General features: G+C 48.3%; 1 protein-coding gene across 1 annotated transcript; it reads right to left on the bottom strand.

The window, feature by feature from the left end:
• Nucleotides 1-317: 317 nt before the first annotated feature.
• YJU2 (YJU2 splicing factor homolog) lies at nucleotides 318-11,454 on the bottom strand. Its single transcript, XM_053372547.1, has 8 exons — nucleotides 11,329-11,454; nucleotides 8,473-8,573; nucleotides 7,646-7,790; nucleotides 6,439-6,573; nucleotides 6,092-6,273; nucleotides 4,906-5,029; nucleotides 3,231-3,393; nucleotides 318-1,525 (listed from the first exon to the last, which is right to left on the bottom strand). Exons 1-8 carry the CDS (start codon nucleotides 11,350-11,352, stop codon nucleotides 1,404-1,406), a joined length of 996 nt encoding a protein of 331 aa, XP_053228522.1. The 5' UTR covers nucleotides 11,353-11,454; the 3' UTR covers nucleotides 318-1,403.
• Nucleotides 11,455-17,397: the final 5,943 nt, after the last annotated feature.

Below are 17,397 nucleotides of genomic sequence, written 5' to 3'. Positions count from 1 at the left end.
ATGCTTAATTAGTTTTGGTAGTTTAACTTGGTCCCCAGTGGGGTTTGTTGAAATGCTCAGAAGAAATCTGATTGGTTCTTAGAACACTCGGTAAAAAGTTCTTTTGTGAATAAAACGACCTGGGCCAGGGGGATAGAGACTGAGATTATTATACGCACCCTTCCCAGAGTCTTGCTGGTTCAAGCTTCTGTGTGTATTCTTATTCATCAGAGTTCAATCCTTCCTTTACTTTGAGAACGCCTCACCACCACGCAAGCAGAAAGGCGCAGCAGAAGTGTGTGGGCGGTTACCTCTAATAAGGGGGGAAGAGAACACACTTTCACCTGTATCTTTTATTAAGTTACACTGATGGCAGCTTGATTGATGCAGACAGACAAGGGCGGATATTCTACTAAACAAGCCCCAGGACTTTGGGAGATGAGGACAAAACAATCCACCTGAGGTTAAGCACATAACTTGGTTTTCAGGAAGGGGGGGGGGAGAAGGCTTAACCTTTGCCTCCTGCAGCCCAGTCTAGAATGCCTTGAACCCTTGAGTAGCTGCTACTTAAGATGAATAAAACCTGAGCACGCAAGGTGTGCTTAATCTCATGTCCCGTCTGACCACATGCAAACAGATTAGCATGAACAAACATGGTAAGCCCCTCCCCCCATTTCCTTCCAAGTCGTTATCAAAATGGCAGACATCTATCTGTGTTTGTGGGGATGACAACAGGCTGTTCTTCTTTCATTGTCAAATTCAAAATGGTGGATGGATGACACCCACACACTGTGCTAGGCTTCTGGTTTTTGGAAACGTCCATTAGAGAGCAGGGGACGGAACGTGGCTCTGTCAACTTGGAGGATCTTCAACTCGGTAAACAAAGCAACGGCCCCCCACTTCTTGGGGTGGGTGGGACTTCTTGTGCTGGTTGGGGTCGTGGAGGTCCTATTTCCCCCCACGCTGGCTGTTCACTAGCCAGCCCCCTTGCATTCGGGGTCCTGCTCCTCTGGAAGGAACCAGCTGCACCGAGTGGTCTGGTAAGGGAGGGCTGCAGAGAAGACCAGAGAGGGAACTTCCCTGGCCTGGCCTGGGGCTTCAGCACTCTCCGGGGGCTGGCTCTGCAGAGGGCCCTTCCAGCTTTGCTTTCTCTGTACCAAACCACCACAGGAATCCAGGAGGAGGCTGGCCTGTCTGCCTCACGGTCTGGAGGTGGCAGAAAGGAGACCCGTTAGCGGATGCCCAAGTCACATCGGGAGGAGCAGACCAAGGCAAATGTTGCAGCTGGTGGAGAAAGATTCCACAGAGGGAAAAACATCTGCAGGTGGTTTGGTGTGCGGGTGGACAAGATACCACCATGTAGGGAGACCAACTACCAGGGAAGTATTGTGTGAAGCTTGGGGGTTGTCACTCTCCTGTGGCGCTCAGTCGCTCTTGCTGTCCTCGCTGTCAGAATAGGCTCCCAGAAGGCTGAGGGAGGAAGCTCCTGCTTTGGGGACGGAAGCCAGAGAGGCCCCCCCAGAGGGGCTGCTTGTACTCCCAGCACCTGGAAACAGCCAAAACAGAAGCAAAGGTTTGACGTTTTGCACAAGCTGGGGAGGCAGAGACCTCAAAGTATATTCTAGATCAGGGATGGGGATGCTCCAGATGCTGCTGGACTCAACTTCCAGCAGCTCCAACAGCCAGCATGTTCAGCAGTCAGGGGTGGTGGGAGCTGCAGTTCAGCAACAGGAAACAAGAACTGCCAGCATCACGATGCCATTATCAAATCTATGGTGCGACCACCTTGGGAATACTGTGTACAGTTCCGGTATCCTCAGAAAGGAGGTTGTGGAATTTGAAAAGCTTCCGAAGAGGGCCACCAAATATATAAAGGAGACGGAGTAACTCTCCTGGAAGGAAAGGCTGCAGCATTTGGGACTTTGTCGGTTCACAAAAAAGGCAGAGACACATTTCCCCTCTCTCTCGTAATATTGGAACTCATGGGCATCCAATGAAGCTGAAGATTGGAAGATTCAGGACAGCTGAAGGAAGAGCTTCTTGGCGCAGCGCAGAGCTAGATGGCACAAGATGGCCGTGAGGGCTACCAAGTTGTGTGGCTCTAAAAGAGGCTTAGACAATTTATGACTCTCAACGGCTACCAGCCACACAGACTCTCCTCCACTTCCAGAGTCAGAGGCAGCAATGCTTCTGAATACCAGTTGCTGGAAACCACAGCTGGGGACACAAGACTTGAGTTCAAATCCTCCTTGTGGATTTCCCTTTGGGGATCTGGGGGGCCACTGGGAGAACATGAGGCTGGACTAATGGGCCACTGGCCTGATCTAGCAGGCTCTGGCATTCTTACCTGGAAAGCCATGTAAGACTACTGCCACGCGCTCTACGTGGGGCTACCTGGGAAGGCAACTCGGAAACTACAACTAATCCAGAAAGCAGCTGCCAGACTGGTGACTGGGAGCGGCTGATGGGACCATATAACACCAGTCCTAAAGGATCTACATTGATCCCATTACGTTTCTGAGCACAATTCAAAGTGTTGGTGCTGACCTTTAAAACCCTAAATGGCTTTAAAGGCCCTGTATACCTGAAGGAGCATCTCCACCCTCATTGTTCAGCCTCCAAGGGTCTTTTGGGGGTTCCCTTCCCTGTGATAAAAGAAGTTACAGGGAACCAGGCAGAGGGCCATCTTGGTAGTGGCACCTGCCCTGTGGAACGCCCTCCCATCAGATGTCAAGGAGACAAACAACTAAATGACTTTTAGAAGACAACTGAAGGCAATCCTGTATTGGGAAGTTTTTAATGTTTGATGTTTTGTTATGATATTTGTTGGAAGCTGCCTTGAGTGGCTGGGGTTCAAATAATAAAGTTACTATTATTATCATCATCCCATTAGTCCTTGGGGCAATGTAAAACCTGCAAAGCAGCTAACAGAAGCTTATCTTAGCTTCTGCGGCTTCCACCCACGACTGTGATGAAATGCAGGGTCTTAGGGTTTTGACACCAGTCTATTATTCCCACCCTACTCCCTAGAACCTAAGTTTACCATCAAATCTGATGGAAGAGAACCCGAAAACCTTGCCCACTATTTTGTAACACTTTGGTCAGCCTAATAAAGGAACTAGTTGACATGGCTATTTGTGTGTGTGTGTGTGTGTGTGTGTGTGTGTGTGTGAGAGAGAGAGAGAGAGAGAGAGAGAGAGAGAGAGAGAGAGAGAAATAAATACTTTTAAGCTCTCCACCCCCTCCCTTACCTGCGCCTGGCGGTGCATCTCCACTGTCTGCTCCATTGGCCGCACTACTAACTGGCTTCCTCTTGGCCGTCACCAGCCCAGATAGTTTGACCTTGCTTGAGAGTTTCCCGATGCTCCTCTCCCAGCTTTCCACCTTCAGCTTCTTTGCTTGAGGCTCTGAGTACTGAGATGAGACCGGGGGGGGGGGGGCGGGATGGGACAGGGGAGCACAATAAGATTTTGTGTTGCACGCTGGGGGTTAAAAGGCTAACAACTCCCGCACCCTATCTGCTCAACTCTGCAACTGTGGTTGGCACAAACAAAAACTTTAAAATTATGCATGTATAGTAAGTCATCTTTGTTTTCTTCCACTGAATGCACCAGGTGCAGGGGACCCTCTACTCTGCCAGGTATCGCTGAACTACAACTCCCAACACCCCCAGCAAGCACAGCCAATGATGGGAGTTCATTTATTTATTTCAACAATTCAATACTGTTTTGTCACAGCTGCCTCTAAGCACTGGACCAGATGCCCAATGCAGTAAGATTAAAAATGAAAACTATAAAATCTGAATGTGACTGAAGTTCCTGATGGAATGAAAAGCCTTCAGTAAGTGCTGGAAGTTCAAAAACCTCAACTAGAAGTTCCTGTAAGATTAGGCCCCAAATACAGAACCCACTGCTGTGAACGGCAACAGAGGAGAGTGCTCTTGAGCTCGGATCCTCCTTGCGGGTTTCTTTTTATGTGCTTATGGGTGCCTGGGCTCCTGGCGGATCCAAGCCAAGCATCTGTGTCAAGGGAGACCACTAACAGTCTTCCCAAAAGACTTCAGTGATCAAGCAGGGATGCAAGAGATGAGGCGTACCTGGAGGCACTGGGAAACCCCAGGACGTTTCTGAGCACAATTCAAAGTCTTGGTGCTGACCTTGAAAGCCCTAAATGGCCTTGGTCCTGTATACCTGACAGAGCGTCTCCACCCCCATCGTCCAGCCCAGACACTGAGGTCTTCTGGTGCTTCCCTCACTGTGAGAAGTGAGGTTACAGGGAACCAGGCAGAGGGTCCCCTCAGTAGTGTTGCCTATTTTACTTTTAAAAGACAACTGAAGGCAGCCCTGTTTAGGGAAGTTTTTAATGTTTGATTCTGTATTGTTTTTAATATTCGGTTGGAAGCCGCCCAGAGTGGCTGGGGAAATCCAGCCAGATGGGCAGGGTATAAATAATAAAATTATTATTATTATTATTAGACCCAAATTGTTAAAGGCCGTGTAAATTAATACCGGAACCTTCCACCTGGCCTGGTAGCGAAGGGGCAGCCCGTGCAAGCTTTTGAGCACCTGTCTATCCCCATCAACACTCCAGCTGCAGTGTTTTCCACCAGATGGAGCCTCCAGACCACACATAAAGTTGTAGCTATTGTTCAGCAATCCACACTATTCTGGCTGCATCTGCCTCAACAGTCATGATCTTGCTGTTTTCCTCCTGCTACTGTAAACACACCCTAAAATCAAAGGTGGTGCCCGAGATTGGGAAGGGAATTCCCTTTTGCATGGTGTGGGCAGGCAGAGGTGCCAAGTATGAACTCATCACTAGCAATGCAATGGAGACATGGCCAATGACCTGGGGCTCAGGGGGTGGGGTGGGGGTACATCTCTCAAGGCAGCTGTCTGTGGTGGGACAGTCCTCTCCGCACAATACCTCTTGCAGGATGTCTGTAGGCTTTGCTTTTGCAAACGGCTTAGCAGGACGTGAAGCAGAGTCCTCGTCCTCTGAATCAGAGTCTTGTAGCAGCCTCCTGCTCTGAGCTTGTTCCAGCATAGTTCTGGCGGGGCGACATACAAGCAGGCAGAACACAGGAATGTAGAAGGTTAGCTCATTGTGCCCAAAAATTTCAGATTGCTGCTAGCTGCTCTAAAGGAAGGATTTTGTCAAAGGAAACCAGGGTTCAGGGAGTAGGGGTGGAAAGCAATTCTAAATTTTACTATGTAATAAACATGTAAAAATGTAGCCATGCTGCTAGCTAGTTGGCCATAGGCAGGTGGCACGATGAGCTACAGAAGGGCTTCCCAAACTTGGGTCTCAGCTCCCATCATCCCTAGTCAGCAGGACCAGTGGTCTGGGATTATGGGAATCGCAGTCCAAAAGCAGATCCAAGTCTGGGAAACCCTGACCGACGGTGTGACAGGAAGGAGTGGACAGGAAGCCCAGGCAAACTGCAAGTGGGCTGCAGCTGCCCACAAACTCCATCGGCTCCTCAGTCACAGAATCCTAGAGTTGGAAGAGACCACAAGGGCCATCGGGTCCAACCCCCTGCCAAGCAGGGAACAAGCAGTCTCCCAGCGCCAGGGCCCCTGCCTCCGGGATCCACTTTGTCTGGCCGACCAGCAACACCACTGGCTGGTGCTACTGTCAGCCACCTCCCTCAGGGACATGCTCCTGCTGCTGCTGCCACCCAGCAAATTAGGAAGAAGAGCTGTTCCATCAGGAGGAGGAGCACAGGAAGGAACAAGATTGCCAGAAGAGGTGGCAAGATGGCCAGGGCAGCATGAGAAGGGTTAAGCTTTTTGCAGTTCTCCCTGCCCTTCTCACCTGCACCTCCAACGTGGGGGCAGGCCTGGCAGGGGAAATGATAAGCAGGGGGGGGGCAGTTTTACTAAGTTTTTATATATGCTGTAAGCCATCCAGAGTGACTGGGGAAACCCAGCCAATGGGCAGGGTATAAACAAACAGCATCATGCTTTTGGCAAGCTCTAAGGGGAAGGAGAGGGTTAGGCAAGCAAAGCAAGCGGGGGTAGCAGCCCCTAGTTAGCAATAAAGCGCACACACACACACACACACACACACACACACGTTTTGGTGTATGTGAGGCAGCCCTGGCTCTCACTTTGTCTCCTGCTCGTCCTCCTCCAGCTCCCGCTCTTTCTGCTGCTCCTCATAGTCTTTGTACTGCTGCAGCATGGACTCAAAGTCCACGTGGGCCTGGCGCTGGTTCAGCTCCTTCAGCTCCTGGAGGTTCTCCAGAACTTCCATCTCCAGCTTGGAGTCCTTGGTCCTGTTCTCCAAAACCTTCGGGGTAAAGCAGGAACATATGTTTTATTACTTTGTTATTCTTACACTCACTCAATTAAACTAACCAGTTTAACCAAATTAACTCAAAGCAACCTACAGCAATTAATGAAGAGGAGCTTAAATGAAAGGGAAGGTTTCCCTCGTGGGACTGGTGGAAAATACCTTCATTGGGTTGTTCAGCTCTTCATCCTCTCTCTCTTTCTGCAGGCGCTTCTCCTCTTCCTCCAGTAGCTTCTCGGCCTGGAAGTTCCGCGTGGCCCCATGCTCCATGGCATAGTCTGTGTTCTCGGGGTCTGTCTGACGGGGACACAGGAAGCAAGAGGGAGCTATTTCAGTGGGAGACCCATAGGCCAAGTTGCTCCTGGCCTGTGCACGACTGCTAGTGAGCGCACGGTTGGCCACTGTGAGGACAGCATGCTGGGCTAAGCCTGATCCAGCTGCTGCTGCTTTGTTCCTCACAGCAGGAGAGGCTCTGGCCTTCAAGTCCACTGGGGAAAGAAAGATGCTGGACTAGATGAGGGACCTTTGGGGTCTGACCCAGCAGGACTCTTGTTACGTTCTTACTAAACAAAAAACTTTATTTGCCCAAGCTGCCTTGAGCCATACTTAGCTAAAGGAACACAAATAATCAAACGCTGCCAATTTATTTAGGATGCATAGCAGGGAGGCAGAATCACAAAGCCAATTCTCTTGGCTCTACAGGTGTCCTTCCACTTACGCGCGATTGACTCACACGCAACTGCACATACAAGCAGTACAGGGAAATAAATAATTTGATCCAAAGCTGGAAATGGCAGGAGAGCATTGGAGAGTCCATGTGGCTCGCAAGGAGACCCTCCCCAGAGCCCAAAGAGAACGTCAGGGAGGGTGGAGGAAGCCACCAAAGTCTGGAGACACAGTGGGGCTTTGTTTAAAACCGCTCAGCCTCCCTGCCTCCTGCAGGCCCCAGAGCTTCAATTCTAATTATCCACAATTTCTGGATACAGTATTTTTGGTCCAGATTGGAGAGAGAGCAGCAGCGAGGGTGTTTAGAGGGTGTTTGCTTATCTGCAGGAGCCCAGAATGTAACCTCTGCATATGTGGGGAGATACCTGTAATCACCCTGTGCTAAGGAATGCATGATCAACACACCTCAAGGACAAGGACTTTCTTCTCCATCATGTGCTGGTCACCTCAAGGCTGGATCACTGAAATGCCACTCAATTTGGGGGTTCCCTTGTGCTTGACCCAGAACCTGCAGTTGGTGCAGAATGCTTTCCCACTGACCCGTGTTTCCAATTTGCTATTGCATTGATGCCTCAAATGGTGTCTTTCCATTATTTGTTTTTCAGCTGCACTGGGGAAAAAGAAGGATGAAGACAGCTCGTACCTTGAAGGTGATTTCTGCAAGGCAGCGGGTGCATTTGATATAAAACCGGAAGATGGGAAGCCCCAGGTAAGACTCATTCTGGACAGTCTCCTTCCGGGCGTTGAACTTCTTTCCTTTGTAGATGTACTCGCCACAGGTCTTGCACCTAGAGAGTTTAAACAGCTGCTTCTTCTTATTGGGGCCTCTGGGTGGCCAGTATGAGAACAAGATGCTAGGATGACTATTACTTAATCTTGGGGGCAAAAAAATTAAGAATGCCAGCTTTGGAGGAATAGATAACTAAGACGAGGATATTGTAAATATGGTTAAACATACAAGTATGGTAAGAGTAAGGGAAAGAAGAGAGTGTGGCAATGTTTTCACTGAAAAATGCAGTACTGTGTGTGTATTGATGTAATAAAGTACAAGAAAACGTAAATCTGCACAGATTGCTGTGAGTATTATAACCCTGTATTGCTTCCCTGTTTAGGAAAGTTTTTAATGTCTGATGTTTTATTGTGTTTTTAATATCCTGTTGGAAGCCGCCCAGAGTGGCTGGGGAGGCCTGGCCAGATGAATGGGGTATAAGTAATAAATTATTATTGTTAATTATTATTACTATTATTATTATTATTATTATTATTATTATTATTAGACCAGAAACTGTAATCTCAATTCTCAGGTTCACATCTGGTTCTTTATTCTTCGTTATTATATCTCAAATGAAATCTTTTTAGGTTCCACACAACTAAATCATTTCACACAGAAAGCTCTGGCGATGTAACTGAGCCAATAAGGCCCAAAAATTCTCAGGGGGGGAAAGGGTCTCACGCAACATTCTTCCTTACCGCATGTTGAAAGGTGCCATCAGTCGGACCACATACTGCCTGTCCTTTGGAAGTTTAAGCTTGGGGATCTTAGATGGATCAAAGTCAGGAGGGTAGTATTTCTAGGACACAAGGAAAAAAGATGGGTCAGATGAAAGAGCAGATCGTTCTCATGCAGGCTTTGCAGTGCCCAGGAGCTGGTGGTCACAAAACCACATCTGTTTTCCAGTAGCATAAAAACACCTAGTAAGCAACTTAGCACAACCTCCATCCCAAATGAGACAGGGCCAGCCAATTCTCTATTCCGCAAGCTTCTCTGGTCAATTTGCTTTTCAAGCTCCTTATTTATTTGTCTATCCCAATTTCCCAGCCCTGGAGAGACTGGCTGAAATTTGCTCCTGTGACACAGTGAACTTGGCCTCTTTGTTCTCTCTTGCAGCAAGGAGTGGTGAACCTTTTTGGGTCTGCTTGAGAAATCTGCTCACCAGTTGACCACACGATGTCTTCAAAAGCACCAACACTGGTGTTGGCTGAGCAAGGGAGTTGAGGAAGCCAGATTTCCCTTGCCAACTGGGAGTGCACTTCAAGGTTCCTGGTTGCATATTGAAAACCATCTCTCTACCTGCCTCACACCTGAAGTCACATGTGTTGACATCCGTCTGTCTTGAGAGATCATAGATTGCGCCTCCAGGGGTGAAGTCAAACTGCTGGAGAATCACAGCGCCTGCTGTGGCTGAAGAGTCTGCTAACTTGCAACTGCTGCCTCCCACATTGTTTTTGCTGCATTAGCAGCACCCAAGTGATCTCCCCGGGGCACAAGCCTGGGCTGTGTGTCTGGAGGTCCTGGGCGACCCAGATGACAAGACCCCCTCTCAGCCTCGCTGCTGTGGCCCAAAGGAAAGCAGAGCAAGACATTTGGCACCAGCTGGGCTGCAGGAGATGCTGGAAGGGAGCCCATCTGGGAGAAGGAAAACCCTGGTTCTAAACCTCTACTGCCTTGTGGGGCATCTTCAGGAGAAGAAAAGGCCCAGGAGTAATCCCTACACAAATTCACAAGTCCCTAAGGCACGTGGATTGTGCCTTGTACTCCTCCTTCCAGCAACTCCTTCAGCCAAGCATCTTGCTCTGCTCTCCTCTGGACCCAGCCCAGGACCCCCAGACTCACAGCCCCCACACTTTTTCCTTGGAGAGGTCATTTCTGTGCTGGTAACACAGTGCTGATGCCAACAGCCTAATCTTCCTCAGGGGATAACATGCGGAGGGAGGGAGGGGGCAAATCAGTATGCCATCTTGAGCTCCTTGGAGGAAAGGAGTGATGTAAAAGCAGTAATAAATGATATAGAATGGGGGTTGGAAGAACCAGATCTCTTAGGGAAACGAGATGTAAATGCTATAAGGACATACAGAAAATGGAGGTTATCTGAATCTGTTTTAGTACTAACAAAAAAATTTTTTCCTTCCAGTAGCACCTTAAAGACCAACTAAGTTAGTTCTTGGTATGAGCTTTCGTGTGCATGCACACTTCTTCAGATACCAAAAAAAAACAACAACAAATTTTTGTTTTGACTATGGCAGATCAACACGGCTACCTATCTGTAACTGTTTTAGTACTTTAACTTTTACACATTTTTGTGTTTTTTTCTGTCAGTTTTACTGCTTTGTTGTTTGTAAACCACTTTGAGGTTTGTTTGTTCTTACAGTCAAGTTGAATATATTTTATAAATAAAATAAAATACAAATGAATAACCCGGCATTGTCTGGCTGGCTCATCGGGGTCTCAAAGAGGGTCTTTCCTAAGGTTTGAACTTGGGTTTATGAGCACAGAAAAGCCAGTGAAGTGGCAACCCAGATTCAAATCTATCAATCAATCAAAGCGCCCCAGTCCTGCGAGGTAGGCTTCTCTCCCCCACCCCAACCAGGGGCTCCCCATTAACCGATTGCCAGCCCCGCTGTTTCCCAATGCCTCCCCCCCACCTCTCCTCTTCATCCCTCCAGCCACACAGGAGCCTTTTATCTGCCTGTCTCTCTACCCAATAACACAGAACCATATGCAGTGGTAACTTGGTTCCCAAATGCCTTGGGAAGTGTTCCAGTTTTCGAACGTTTTTTGGAAGCCTAACGTCTGCTGCGGCTGTTGGCTATTGTTTCAGGGGCGCCCGTGCCAATCAGAAGCTGCGCCTTGGTTTTTGAACATTTTGGAAGTCAAACGGACTTCTGGAATGGATTAAGTTTGGCGCTTTTGTTTTTGCTATTTATTTTGTGTTTTTGTGGCTTTTTCGGTTCATTTGTTTTTGTGACTGTGTGGTACCCTGTTCAGCTCCTCATTGATTGACTGTGTGACTGCGGAAATGGATAAAAGCCCCCCATCCAAGCAATGACCGTCATCAGTGCAGGTAAGAATGTTTTTTTTTCGTTTTTATCATATACAATGCTGTCTTATTTATTGTACAGTATATTGGTTATTGCTTTCCTTTTATGGATCAATGGGAGAAGGGGAACAGGGGCGGGGAAAGCGCGCCTTGGTTTTGGAACGCTTTGGTTTTGGAATGGACTTCCGGAAGGGATCGAGTTTGAGAACCAAGGGGCCACTGGAATCCCAGCGTTGGAAGGGACCCCCAGGTCCAGTTTCCCCCTCCCTCCCCAGGGCCCGATTCTGTCCTGGCTCCCTCCCTCCCTCCCTCCTGGGGGCAGACCTCGACCCCCCTCCCCACTCCTTCCCAGCCCCCCCTCGGGCCCCGGGATCCCCCCACAGGTCTCCCCCCCCCCAGCCAAGCCTCACTTTGGGGTCCCCTCATCTTTTCATCTTCACAACCACCCTGTGAGGGAGACCCCAGAACTGACCGCTGACGTCACAGCCCCCTCCCCCCTTCCACTCACATTTAACACTTTCCTCTCCGACATCTCGCCGCTTCAGCCTCGCCGGGACCTCTCCGCTCCGCCCCGCCTCTTCCCGCCTGCGATTGGCTGCAAGCGCGCCCTCTCCGGCCGGCGCTCCCGGCGCTTTCCGATTGGCTCCCATCACCGAATCTCTTCCTCCTAGAGCGTACAGCGTGCGTGCGTGCGTGCGTGAGATGCGTTGTCCTTCGCTTCAAGGCCGTCCGTCCAGGCAACGAGACCCCGCGCATTTTGGTTCCGGGGCGACGGGGAAGGCGCGGTTCTGCGAACATTGTAGGTTCGCTGCCGAAGGAGGAGCGAGTCTTTCAGGCAGGACAGAATTCGAAGAAGGGGGAGCCATTGAGCTCCAGAATTTGCTGTGCGCAATCTGGTTTTCTTGCTTTCTCAAGGGGTTCTGAGGCGACACCACAAACGGGTTCCGGATCTGCCCTTTTCCCCTGAGGCTGATGGCTGAAAACAAGACCCCAGAGGAGAAAAAGAAAAGCGGAGGAGAACATGCTCAGAATTTTGGACATGTTTGCTTATAGGTTGTTGGCATCTGCCTGTCTTGAGAGACAATTGCTAGATATAAAAACACTGGTCCCCTGAAATAAATTCTAAGCAAAATTGATGAAACAGCATGCATTTATTTGAGCGAACACAAAAACATACTTGCAAGATGGGTGACCAAGGCAGGCACACCCGAAAATAATCGCAGAAGCTTTTTTGCTCTCTCCGAGGGCAAAATTCCCCTCCTGTCCAGGGGTCACAACCTATCACGTCCGCCTAGTACAACATTAAACTCCCCGCCCCTGTTCCCCTTCTCCCATTCCTCTGAAGCTGGCGACCATCTCTCATATTTGTGATTTTCCTTATTTGGCATTATGTTTTCACCCCTCTACATGCGGTTTTTAGCAATAAAGCCATGTTCTCTATTTCACTGAGGCATATATTTGTTCTTTTTGCTGTTCTTCTTAACTGCAATTTCTGCAAAAGCATATAACACCTATTCTTTTGCTAGCATATTTAACTACAATTTTTTCCACAAGCTATATTAGAACATCCCTAGATAAAAATCTCCCAACCATAATAACCTTACGGCCTTATGACTGTAGCCTTATGAGGCTTTGCCCTCAGGTGGGAAAAATATTGCATAGGGTTGAGCAGATCTGACAATCTCCATTTCTCAGTTTTTTATTCCCCCTCCCCATAGATGTAGCCAGGATTTTTGTTAAGGATCAGGCCTTTGTTAGTGGGGATATATATCAAAGTAAAAAGGTAAAGGTAAAGGTACCCCTGCCCGTACGGGCCAGTCTTGCCAGACTCTGGGGTTGTGCGCCCATCTCACTCTAGAGGCCGTGGGCCAGCGCTGTCCACAGACACTTCCGGGTCACGTAGCCAGCGTGACAAAGCTGCATCTGGCGAGCCAGCGCAGCACACGGAACGCCGTTTACCTTCCCGCTAGTAAGCGGTCCCTATTTATCTACTTGCACCTGGGGGTGCTTTCGAACTGCTAGGTTGGCAGGCGCTGGGACCGAGCAACGGGAGCGCACCCCGCCGCGGGGATTCAAACCACCGACCTTTCAATCGGCAAGCCCTAGGCGCTGAGGCTTTTACCCACAGCGCCACCCGCGTCCCGCTATATATCAAAGTAGTTGCCCCCAATATAACACACTTTCACCTGTTATCTGCGCTAATACCTGGGGATGCCAGGACTGAACCAGGGACCTTTTGCTCCACCGCTGAGCTACAGCCCTGACCTGCTGTGGTCCTTCCCTGTTTCGGACCCTGAACCTGCCTCTGGCCCACAAAGACTGACAGTCTCCACCCTCCTGGTCCCCAACAGACCACGGCTTGGTAGTCTCTTGGCACCACACCCCACACTGGACTACAACTCCCATCATCCCTTCCCGTTGGCCATGCTTGTTGGAGCAGAGGCAAGTTGGAGTCCCCATCCCTGATGTATAGAGATGCTTACAGACCTCTCTCCATTATGGCCAGGCCTACTGCTGGGTAGGGCAGGAGGGGGGAACCTTTGGGCCTCCAACAACCTTTGTTGTTCAGCTACAAACAACAGCTGCCATCATTCCTGGCCAGGGGTTGGCAACCTAAGGCCAGGGGGCCAGATCCGGCCCAGTCGCCTTCTCAATCTGGCCCGCAGACGCTTCAGGAATCAGCGTCACTGTAAAATGTAAAGGTTCATTATTGTTTCACAAGTTGTGTATGTCTTTAAGGGCCAGGGCCAGGGCAAATAACGGGACCCAGTCTTGCAGCCGTGAAACATAGCAGGTGCTGCTGAGTTGTGTTTATCAAGCTGTGTCAGCAATTGGGTCTAGTATATAAAGAGCAGCACCTAGCTCCTCTCCCATTACCCTGGGGGATGGGTTGGTGGTTGGGTCTGGTTTGTTGTTGTTATCTTTAGTGTAAAAGGAGTTTTTGTTTTTGTTCTTAAAACCTTGATAAAATTTTTTAGTCAGCAAGCTCTCTGCAGCGCTACTAACCTGTGAATAGCCAACATTCTCCACTTGCTCCCCCCCCCCCCCCGCTCCAGCACCTGACCACGTGCCATTCTTTGTAAATAGCAAAGTTAGCCATCCTTCAGTCAACTCGGCCGCATTCCTTAAGAGTGAGTGTGCCTGGGCCGGAAGGGAAGGGAAGGCATTCTCACAGTGTGAGGATGCTTTCCACCCAGGGAGAGATTCTCAAGGGACACAGAGAGATCTGGAGGGCTGAATTTGGACCCCAGGCTGCAGGCTTCCCAAGGCTGGTCTTGAGGCTATCTGCTTTCCCTGCCTGCTGCTTTCCAGCAGGAAAGCATTCCCTCTCCTTAAATATTGTGGAAAGAATCTGGGGGGGGGGGGGGGAACAGGCTGGAGAAAAGGATGCTAAGAGCCCACCACCCCACACATACACTTTTTTGCTCCAAATTACACCCCCATTCCAGGAGCTGCTTCCCTGCAGAAGGTGCGGCTCTCTGGAACTGTTTGCTGCACACCTTTTGCGTGTGACATGAAGTTAGGACCAAAGTTCTCACAAGCTCTTGGTGAGTTTGTTAGCCAGCCTTCATGCTGACATGGGGAATAGATTTGGGACCCAGTGGGTGCAGATCTCCGGTTTCTTTTCAGGAATCCACGTTGAATGAAACATTCTCTGCTTGGAGCTAAAGTTGCAAGACAATGGAGCATGGACGCTAGGGTTTATCCAGGGTTAGTGTTGCTTAGAGTAGACCTACTGAAAGTAAAAGACACGGCTGACTTTGGTTGTGGGTCTCCTCTGAATAAAACTGAGTTGCTGACAAACCATTGACTTCTCCCTGGTGTGTAAATTTGACTGCTCTGCTTGTGGCCAGTGCCATTTTTACTGTCCTGGATATGAGCTTTTAAAATCCTGCGCTCGCTCAGTGGTTTGCTGCTGCATCTGAAAGTGAAATTCTGCTCTGGTCAGCTGCCAGATGCTTAGCATATCAAGGTCTTGCTTTCTGCAAACCTGGAATGAGGCTCCAAATACTTTGCCCTCTGCCTTGCACTGCCTGCGACTCACATCAGATATTGGTTGGAGGAAGAACAAGGTTTTCTGCCCTTAAAACAAAGAAACATGCACTTTAAAAATGATGCACATGTTACTTGCCAGGTCCTTCCAAGTCAGTCCTCTGATGGGATCCTGCCTTCCTTTTTTTAAAAAATAAGATTTTAATAATAGTTTTGAAAGGGTACAGTTAGGGTTACCCCAGTAAGCCCTAAAACTGTTTGTGAATTCCCCCCCCCCAGCCATGCCTTGCTTTAAGCATTTTTAAAACTGCATTTTCCTCTAAGACAAAAAGCGTCAGCTAAGCAGTCCTCTCTGTAACAAAAATGCTGTAGCAAAGAGCTGAGCTGAGAAGAGTAAAGCTTTTCGCTTCCCAGATCCAAGATGACCTTGTTCTGGCACATTGACTTGCAACATACTTCCGGGAGCAGAGCCAGAGAACGAAAAGAAACATTTCTATGTAAAATCTTTGAAGGGGGAGAGGGAAGAAAGGGGGTTTGGGGAACAGGATAAAAACCTGATGTAAAATGCTTTTTGCTGCGGCCTGTCTTTTGTAAACTCAATCACACAGGTGCCTCTGCCCCCCCCCCCAAGATGGCAGAATAAAAAGCTCTTTCTCTGGATTTAACCCCTTGGTGTCGTTTGGCTCCTTTTGTCTCTGCTCGGGTGCAACCAATTTTCCTACCCATGGATTAAAGGGCCTAAAAGGCTACAGTTTTAAAAAATACATTAAGATAAAAGAACCTAATCTAAATAAAAACAAAACAGAAAGGGAAAAGAAATCAGTGTCCTTTCTCAAAATCAACCCTTAACTCTTGTCTCACACAAAAAGTGGACGGCCTTCCCAGCTGTCCCCTGGGAGCTTTCCTCCTCACAATCTTTCACCTTTTTTAAAAAATAAAAATTTTAACCTGTTTTATTACCGTAAATTTGCTTTGTAACATAACATTATTATATATATTCTATAAGACAAAGAATACAAAAAACAATTCATTCATACTACAGTGCATAACTACATAACATTAATATATATATGGTTTCTGAAAAAAGGCTTACATAACAAAATCAATTCAATCAATCAATTTTTTTTGAAAAATAAAAGCTTTCTCCCTCCAACCCCCCCCTCCGGGTCAGGGTTAGGGTTATATACTAGACCCAATTGCTGACACAGCTTGATGAACACAACTCAGCAGCACCTGAAGTAAGGCACAGAAGTAAGAAGGAGAAAAAACTGAAAGAGACTGAAACGGGGGGGGGGGGCATTTTCTAAGAAAAGATGCCAAGAAGTCTTATAGAGACTGATATCAGGACTCAAACAATCGCTGACTATGGAAGCTTCTACCTTTTAATAACAAATTTTCTTAGAAGGAGCACCATATTTTCCTAGGCATATGCTTAATGAAATACATACACTGCATTTTAGCTTGAGAGAGCATTGTGCTCAACTAGGCTTTTGCAGCAGAAACATTAGGTTAACTTTGCAACAGATTCCGAAATAGACTCACAAACTCAAAAGTTGCAGCAAAACATCATCTACCATCAGACCCTCCTCACTTAAGCTATAGAGGGAAGAGGTGGGGTAATCCTCCTTTCAGAACACAAGGACATATACAGGATTTTCCTTTTCTTCCTACCACTTGGAGGAAGACTCTTTGTAGCCTTTTGCAAATAACAAACATTTGCACACTTCATTCTCATTTTTGTCTTGTTTAAGATTGATAAGGCCCAACATGGCTTTCTTAGATTTAAAATTTTGAAGCAAGCTTGCATTTTTATTTTAGATGGCACATTTAAGGTAAGCAGCTGCTGGATGTTACCTAAGGCCAATTTAAACGCAGGAAAAACGTTTCTTAAACACAAATTGAAGGGGACTGTCAAGAGTCCAGGTGGGAAGTAAGCACCCCCCGGGCTTCTTTCCCATCAGGAGTCTGCGGGTTCATTTCGGGAGAGGGGAGCAGCGATTTGTGGAGACCTGTAGCAGCCCGGAGGCAAGAGTCAGAGGCAAGGGAAGCTTCAGAGCTGGAGGAAGAGGAGCAAGGGAAGGGACACCCTCTCCTGCACCACTTGTCTCCCAGAACCAGGAGGGGACTGGCAAGGGAGGAGCAGAGGACGTTTCCATGCAGGCGCAGTCTCCAGCTGTGTAGGCGCAGTCCCTCAGGGAGAGAGAGACAAACTGGTGGAGGGAGAGTGTGTTGAATGGTTTCTTGAAATGTAAAGGTTCATCATTGTTCCACCCGATGTGTATGTCTGTAAGGGGCCAGGGCCAGAGCAAAATAACGAGACCCAGCTTTACCGCTGTGAAACATAGCAGGTGCTGCTGAGTTGTTGGGTCTAGTATATAAGGAGCAGCACCTAGCTCCTCTCCCATTACCCTGGGGGATGGGTTGGTGGTTGGGTCTGGTTTGTTGTTGATGTATTTAGTGTGTGTGTTTTAAGCTGACCTAACCTCTGTGCATGTGCAGAGTTCATGTCTCAGCAAATCTTTTATACCATTTAAAATGTTGCATCTTTTGGCTAAATTACCATTAGAATAAAGGAAGGGAAGCG

This window comes from Podarcis raffonei, chromosome 18, assembly GCF_027172205.1.
Source record: "Podarcis raffonei isolate rPodRaf1 chromosome 18, rPodRaf1.pri, whole genome shotgun sequence".
NCBI lineage: Eukaryota > Metazoa > Chordata > Lepidosauria > Squamata > Lacertidae > Podarcis > Podarcis raffonei.
Note: the sequence above shows the minus strand (reverse complement) of the source record. Positions and strands in the feature narration are given on the sequence as shown.

What these genes read in the sequence shown, in the direction of transcription:
- YJU2 (XM_053372547.1), bottom strand. Translation starts at nt 11,352, where the DNA reads ATGTCGGAGAGGAAAGTGTTAAAT. An exon ending in CTACAGACATCCTGCAAGAG is followed by an intron (nt 3,394 to 4,905) that starts GTATTGTGCGGA and finishes GTCTCATCTCAG; the next exon opens with TACTCAGAGCCTCAAGCAAA. An exon ending in AGATGCACCGCCAGGCGCAG is followed by an intron (nt 1,526 to 3,230) that starts GTAAGGGAGGGG and finishes GGCTGTTTCCAG; the next exon opens with GTGCTGGGAGTACAAGCAGC.